Source organism: Zootoca vivipara, chromosome 14, assembly GCF_963506605.1.
Source record: "Zootoca vivipara chromosome 14, rZooViv1.1, whole genome shotgun sequence".
Taxonomy (NCBI): Eukaryota; Metazoa; Chordata; class Lepidosauria; order Squamata; family Lacertidae; genus Zootoca; species Zootoca vivipara.
The window spans coordinates 3,645,414-3,653,929 of record NC_083289.1 but is presented as its reverse complement, the minus strand read 5'-3'; the positions used below and the strand labels follow the sequence as shown (position 1 = coordinate 3,653,929).

At 43.1% G+C, this 8,516-nt stretch overlaps 1 protein-coding gene across 1 annotated transcript in view; it reads left to right on the top strand.

Annotated features, from left to right (window-relative positions):
- Window positions 1-6,471: 6,471 nt before the first annotated feature.
- The window catches only part of MTMR10 (myotubularin related protein 10), a 49,027-nt gene continuing 46,982 nt past the window's right edge, over window positions 6,472-8,516 (top strand). Inside the window, exon 1 of the mRNA XM_035130508.2 lies at window positions 6,472-6,670. Within this exon, the coding sequence (XP_034986399.2) occupies window positions 6,617-6,670 (54 nt within the window). The 5' untranslated portion in view covers window positions 6,472-6,616. The remainder of the gene's footprint in view (window positions 6,671-8,516) is intronic.

Genomic DNA, 8,516 nt, shown 5'->3' with positions numbered 1-8,516 from the left:
ACACACACACACACCAGCATTTTTTTATTAGTCCTTATGAAAATTCAGCAGCATTTCAGTGTGAATGTATCATAATACTGTATACAAATCTTTGTATGCCTAAAATACACACTTTTGCAAAAGTTTCCCCAAATATACTGTAATGTATTGTGTGCTATTTTCACTATTCCATGCATTTTTATGCACATTTTAGTACTGTCGTACCTTTAAACGGAATCAAAGTGTGGCTTCTGATTGGCTGCAGGAAGCTCCTGCAGCCAATTGGAAGCTGTGGAAGCCCCGTCAGACAGTCAGTTTCCAAAAATAGTTCGCAAACCAGAACAGTCACTTCCAGGTTCGTGGGGTTTGGGAGCCAAAACGTTCAAGAACGAAATTGTTCAAAAGCCAAGGTACGATTGTACATGCATTTTTGTAAACATAGGTTGGCTAGAGAACCACACTGCAAAATTCAGAGAAGTGCTAATTTCAAAGGAAGGCCACATTTCAGTGTGTATTGTTTCAGAAATTGTGGGTTAGGATAGCTAATTAAGATATTACTACTAATCCAGAATACGGCAGCTAGACTTGTGACTGGGAGTAGCCACTGGGATCATATAACACCAGTCCTAAAGGATCTACACTGGCTCTCAGTACGTTTCCAAGCACAATTCAAAGTGTTGGTGCTAACCTTTAAAGCCCTAAGCGGCCTTGGCCCTGTATATCTGAAGGAGCATCTGCACCCCCATCATTCAGAGTGGACACAGATCTAGCTCTGAGGGCCTTCTGGCATTCCCTCACTGTGAGAAGTAAAGTTACAGGGAAGAAGGCAGAGGGTCTCCACCAGATGTCAAGGAGATAAAGAACTACAACTTTTAGAAGACATCTAAAAGTTCCTTCCTGTATCAGGAAGTTTTTAATGTCTGATGTTTTATTATGTTTTTATGTGTTGGAAGCTGCACAGAGTAGCAGGAGAAATACAGCCAAATGGATGGGGTATAATAATAATAATAATAATAATAATAATAATAATAATAATAATAATATCATCATCTTACACCCATTCATCAGGCTAGTTACATGTCTGCACGCATATCTTGACCTTCACAGTCTTGCATTATCTGTTTGGCATAGCCCCAAATTCCTGCAGCTTCCTAAAAATCATTTGTTAATATACCCTGTAGGTCTCTATAGTTCTTGATCAAATTATGTCAAACAGAGGTGATTGCCTTAAGTGATAGCACCACATGGGTGGTGCTGCGTTGTGGAAGAACTGTTAATGGACATTTGATAGGAAGGTGCTGTTTCAGAGCACTCCAAATGCGGTGGGGGTGGTGCTATCTTTGAGTTACAGTAAGGGTGGATAGGTGGACTCTAAGGAGAAAATTTAAGACTTGCTTAAGGGACATTTGTATTCAGTGACTGCAGAAGCAGCGAAAGAGGAAATAAAACTTGCTTTATGAACAGAAGCAGGTGGAAGTTGAGACCTGCTCAAGAAAAGAAATAGCAGCTGCATTGTACCCTGATCTACAAGTCAATTGCCAGAATCTCCCACAGAAATGCTGGGAATTGGGAGAAATTTAAACGGAGTGGTGGGTGTTCCTTTTTCCCTCCCTCCTGCATCTTGCTCCCAATGACAATGTGGCAAACGTCAGCAGGTGCAGAATCGTGTGCCGGAGAACCAGATGATACGTACCCCACAAACCTGCTTTTGCAAGCATTAATTTCCATTTTGCACACACTAGAAATGCACAATCTATTCACAACTACGGTAGCTCTGCATGCTTATGACACAGGAAATAAGCAGCAACTTCATACCGAGCCAGACCATCTAGCTCAGGATGGTCTACACTGACTGGCAGCAGCATTCCAGGTTTTCAGGCAGGGAGTCTTTCCCAGCTTTACCTGGAGATGCTGGAGATAGAACCCAAGACCTGCTACATGCAAAGCAACTGCTCCACCACTGAGCTGTGCCCCCTGGTTGTACTAAAAATGGGTTATTCAGATATCGCAAATGGTGAGTTGGCATGTGGTTTTTTCTTCTTTAAAAAACTTACTGGATTTTTGTGTGGAAAGAGTAAATCTGGATTAAATGTGGAGAAATCTGGGCTGGCAACAGTGATGTTCATGTGGACGCTGAGAAAAGCGTGCATGCAAGATAACACTAATCCCACAATAAACCCTTGTCTGGAAGCACTCTTCATTTATGGAGAAAAGCCTTTAATTTACTACAGCTGCTAGAGACACTGATTCAATTTGCACATGCACTGTAGAACCAACATGCTAAAATCTAGATTATTTCATATTCATATTGTTATTTCTAAGAGAAACTTAGCATTTAACAATGAATAAACAACAACTAAAACCAGATTTTAAAATCTGATCTTTTTTTCTTTAAAAACCTTACTTTTTATTTTCTTAAAACCGCAGTTTTTATTTCTCCCTTGTCTTAGCAGAGCTTGCAGGAGGCTGCCATGAAAAGAGCACAGATATGCACCCTGTAGTCTCAAAGTTGTGCACTGGGACTTGTTGCTGGTGTAGCACGGTGGCCACTGAATCCTGTAGCCTCCTGAGCTTCAGCACAGAACGGCACAGTTAGTTATCCAAAGGTTAGCTTTGTAGCATTACAACTAAATAATATATGATAATTTATTTCCTTTTGTGAATAGCATTCTATTTTGAGTAACGGAAGTTCTTCCTATTCTTTCCAGAAGACTGCTTTCCCCTCTGTAAAGGTGGAGGTTTTTTTCTTTTTAATCAAACCATTAAGCACATTACCTAAGAGGATTTCAGCTAACTGGGATGGAAAAGTTAATTTTTCACAGATTAGAGGTCAAAGGTTTATGTTTAACTCCTGGTAGTCCTATTATGTACAATAAACTTAAAAATATTACCGCTGGATCCTAAGTTGCTTTGTATGTAGATTCCCATTTCAGTGGCTCTCCTCTTTCCCATGGACCAAGGGGTTTTTATTGGTGGTCGCTGTGTGTCTCCTCCCTACACTTAGCATTCTGATTCCCCTAACTCTTAGGCTTAAGGAGACAAGTCAATCTGAAAACCCCTTCTTCCCCAGCAGAAAAAGCAAAAAGACAAAAATAGGAACCCAGACACATGAAGGAGCAACCTTCCCAATCTGGCACCCTCCTGGTGTTTTGGACTATAACACCCATCAGAGCTGAGTTGTCCACAGTAACTGGAGGGTATCAGGTCAGGGAAGGCTGTTATAGAGTGTGCTCACAATGGAATCCAGAAACTGGCTTCACATACATACACCCACACCCCACTGATATATTGAAGCAAAGACTTTGTTTGAGACTCCTTTTTAAGCATTATCTCAGAATTTATTTACCACATTATGATTACAACAATGACATGGGATACAATTTGGTAGCATTAGCCTTCACAGTTTACTTTTGCATAAGTTTTGTGCAATTACACGATCATTTGGCTTTGTTATAATATGCAGGTGCCTTTCATTGTTTGCCTGTATTCCATCAGCAAAAAAACAAACAAAACAAAACCCCAAACCCAGCAACATCATTATGAAGTGATGTGTTAAGTAAACCTTTATCCTTTGTTTCTAGTACTGAAATGATTATCACACAAGTTAATCCAGGAATAATATGGAACTCTCTGAAATGAAACCTTTTCTTTACTTTGTATTTTTGTGTAAAGCATTTTAAACATATATATATATATATTAAGTAAGGACTGTATTTTAAAATGTAATAGCATCTTAATAAATTCACATTTTGTTTTTTAAAAATTGTCATGAAAAATCACAGCTCACTTTGTTTTCTTAACTAGATGTTGAAGGGAAGGAAGATAAAAGAATATATGGGAAAATATTTCAAAGTTCTCCAGGTTTCAGGCTAAAAATAGGTGAGGAAGGAGAGGGCATGGAAGCTGCACTGGCATAAGCTCCCATTGTGGCAGGGAAGACACTACTCTCTCCCCAATTCACATACAGAATCTGGCCAAACTGGTAGAATTTAACAGTGGTGATGGGAGTTCTTTGTTCACTGTACTTAAGCACAGCAGGCTAGCTTACAGGAACCAAGGGACCAAGGGACCACCCACAGCATCTGCCACCTGAGGTGGCCTTCATCTGCTTAATAGTAGAACTGACTATTAAGCACAAGTTAAGTTTAACTAGGAAGAAAATGCCTTACCCTCATCCGGGCATGCACACCCACCCAGTGTTTTCTGCCTTGTCCCCTCCCACACTTTGTGAAGTACAGAAAAATGCTTTCCCTCATGCTAATCTGGAAAGGCTCTGTTAATTCTTTTCTGTAGGATGAGGATCATAACAGCCAGCATTCTTGCAGAAATAGTTTTCTCCCCTAAAATAAAAAAAGGTTTGAAGCCTAAAAGGGCAAAGGTTGAAGAAACTGGGAAAGGGATAATTTACTGCTGTCTCTTTAAAACTGTTAAACAAAAACTCTTAATGAGAAAACACAGGATGAAGTGCATCTATGGAGGTGAAATGTGGCCTATATGCCGAAGTTTAATCCAAGGAGACCTCCAGCTAACCATTAAACAGAGGGATGAATTCTGTGCTATCCGCTGTGTTCATGCTGACTAATAAGCAACTTGAAAGTGCACTGCTTTTGGAGCCAATATTTGTCTTAACACTACAAAAACAACACATACCAATAAATTCAAGAAAATAAATGTCCAATATGCCAAAAGTACACTTGTGGCATATCTTTACACTTTCCTCAATTAACATAAATGTAATAAATGTTTGAAAAGTCACCAACATCACAAAGATAAAACTTTGCTGCACCAAATTCAGATACTTAGGGGTACATATAACCAAAAACCTCAACAAACTATACCTCCACAATTACAAGGCCCTGTGGCGAGAAATTAACAAAGACTTCAGGAAATGGAACAACACCAACTTCACCCTCAGACAAAATAGCCATGATCAAAATGATCACCCTCCAAAATTAACCCACCTATTCCAAACCTTCCCAATCTGGATTCCCCCAACCCAACTCTAAATGGTAGGAAAAAACTACACTCGTTTATTTTCTCACACAAAAAGCCAAGAATAAGCTTCAAATATCTGCACCTCCCTTCCTCAGAAGGAAGATGGGAAATTCCCAGCATAGAACTATACTACATCGCCAACCAAGTGCACCACGTAATCCCATACATTCTAGAGGATGAGATGAAACAATGATTCCACTGTGAGAGAGACATATTCAAAAACACCCCACCACAACATACCCATTCTTCCAAAACAAAGGAAAATCCCCACAACACTAAACAATTTTACACAAACTAAGGGACACCCAACATTTTGGAAGTCAAACGAACTTCTGGAATGGATTATGTTCGAAAACTGAGGTTCCACTGTGTCCACAATATACAGAATGCTGCCCCAGAATCCAACAAACCCCCTAAACGCAATCAAAAAACAACAGCAGCATGACCTAGGCTACAAAATAAACCCTACCCAGTGGACTAGAGGGGAGCTGGCAGTTTGTAGGAGATTAAGCCCCCATGTGAGCAGGGACCAGGCTTACATTTTGAATGCCCCTCTCCCCCGCACCAGGCTGGAAATGGGGATGGCATGAGGGGGCAGAAACTTGCTTTATTTTCTGGATACATTTCCCCCTTAAATTATGGAATAATAAAACATATAATAATTTATGGATTTAAAATGTTTAATGCATTTTGTTAAGGTTCAATTTCTTTGATGAATAAAAATAATGTATTTTACGACCATTTAATTCAATGAATGTTTGCCTATAAAAATGAAATAATGGAAAATATAAAACCCTGATGATTATTTGGTTCAACAAAATTTTTCTCTAAAAAATTTGAAAATGAAAACCCCTAAATTCAATGCATGTGTGCCTTAGCAATGTTTTCCATAATTGAAAAGGGGAAAAAACCTTACGATTAATTTATTCAATAAATGTTTGCCTTTAATTTTTTAAAAATGAAAAAGAAGCCCTACCAACGGCCAGGCTGACTCCCAACCGCCTTTTGCGGCGCCTACTGAAACGCCTCGGGGCATGGCCGGTGGCCTTGCACAGGGAGGAAGGCCTCGGTTCTCGCGGAGCGGCCGCGTTTGACCCTCAGCCCCACCGTCCGACACCTCCTTCCTTTCACAACGAACGTTGCTAGGAGACGAGAGGCGAGAGGGAGGGCGGGGTAGGAGAGGAAGCAGCAGCTGACCGCCCTCCACCGTCACGCCCCTCCCCGCGACGTCTGGTTCGTGACGCGAAGGTTGAGCGCGCGGCCCCTGCTATTGGCCTTCCCCGTCGGCTGCGGCTCCTCCCCTTCCTCCTCCACGTGATGGTAGCACGAGGGTGGGCGGGGCGCCGGAGCCTCTAACCCCCTCCTTCGTAACCTTCAGACCGGTGTGAGGATGGCGGAGGCGGGGTCAAGAGGGAGGGGGGAGGAAGGCAGCGGGCGGAGCAAGCAGCGGCAGCCGACGCAACGAAAGCAGCGGAGGGAGCGCGAGCGCGTGACGACAGGGGGCGTGGCTTCTCCGGCGTAGTAGCCCCCGCCGCCGCCGGCGTGAGGTGGGGCCAAGAGACGAGCCCGGAGCTCCGAGGGAGAACGAACGAGCGACGAGCGGGGTCGGCCTGGCTTGGGAGTCGCCGCTGCCGCTGCGGTCATGTTTCCTCTCAAGCCCCCCAAGGCCACCTTCAAGTCGTACCTCTTGCCTCAGGTAAGGCGCGCGTGCCAGTAGGGCGGCGGCAGCAGCGGCTGTTTCCCCCTCCTAAGTTACTTTGGGTCTTAGGGGCAAGGAAGCCCCTTTCGGAGCTCTGGCTTGAGCTGGAGGGAACCGCCGCCGCCGCCCTCCTCCTGCTGCACGTTGGGCAGACCCGCGAGTCGCCCTCTCGGTGGGGGGTCTGGGGCAGGAATGAAGGCGCCACCCTCCACCTCCGGGAGGGTGCAGCCCTTGTGTCTTGCAGGTGGGATCCTAAGCGGATGACGGACCAATAAATCCAAATCCAATAAATAATCCAATAAATAACAGTGATGATAATAATAGGAAGTCTAGCACCATGCATGCACGTGTTTCGATGTCGTAGCCGGCCCTGGGACCTTAGAGTAGAGGATGGGCAATAAATAATAACAATAATAATAATGATGATGCCTACTGGAGTGCAATTCGCACTGAGTTCAATGGGACTTGCTTTCAGTGGATATAATGATTTGGTTTTTTTATTTACAGCTGAAGTCACCCGCTCCTGTCTTTACTTGGTGGGACTTGAGGAAACACTGAGTAATGCACAAGTTTAATAATAATAATAATAAGCATAATGTCACAGAAGTTGCTTAGCTAAACATCCGCACACTGAAATGTAGCAGGTGGGAGAGGCTCCAGTGCAGCAGCATTCTCTGCACATATGGAAGCTTCCTTGGCAGCAAGTCAACTCCATGGGGCTGATTTCTGGGGAAACATGTCCTGGAGCGAGGATGTCACCTTGCAGTCCTAATGCATTACTTTGCAATGAGCCCTCTTCCCTCCTTTCCCTTAGTGCAACTTAGCTTTTGAGGAAAGTGTGTCTAGGAAACCAGCTTGCAGTCTTGTGGGATTGACTTTTGCGTTAATATGTTTAGGATTGCTTTCTTATGCCCTGGTAAAGAATGCTATCCTACACATCATTCCCACCTTTTTCCCCCTTAATGGTGACAATCCCATTTACAACGTGAGAACATTCTTCATAACTTTGAGCAGGGCAGTGGGGTGGGGTAAGTGAAGACAAGCTACAGCAATTGACTGTAATGTTGTTCACTGCTCTTGCTCAGGCTTTACAGAAAAAGCATTTTGGTTACTGAAATTCATTCTGATTGTGCATGTAAAATATAACGGATACAATTCTACAGGATCTGGTGTGAAAACAGTCAAGATCCAATTATTCCTAGGCATGCGCCTCCAGTTGGTAGAGGTGTCAGGTACCATCCTGGCACCCAGGCATCTTCACTTGGTTGCAAGTGGCCGATAGCCAGGTGCAAAATGCACCTGGTGTCTGGCTAATTTTGAACACTGACAAGTAGCCAACAGTTGCAGGATGAAGGTCAGGCAGACTGAAGCTCAGAATGAACACAGACTTTAATCTTTGAGAATTCTTGGAAAAGAAGTGATGTCCTTGCAGACTGGAGGTGGGAAAATGTTTTCCCCATCTTCAAAAGGGGGGGGGAGAAGACCCATTAACTATTGACTTGTGAGCTTGACATTGATTCCAGGAAAGGTCCTAGAACCAATAATTCAACAGTCAATCTTTGAGCACTTAGAAAAGGAGGCAGTAATTACTAAGACCCAGCATGACTTTATCAAAAACAAGTCATGTCAGACGAATCTCATGTCTTTTCTTCTTTTTTTTGAATTACCGTATTTTTCACTCAAAAAAATGCACCTAATTTTTAGAGGAGGAAAGCTCTGTTTTTGGCGGGGATCAGCTCAAAGTTGTGCAGCTTCTTGCAGCTTCTTTTGCAAATGGGAAAAGGCCCATTTTGGGGTGTATCAGCTCAGTTGTGCAGCTTTTTTTGCAAAGGGGAAAGCTCCA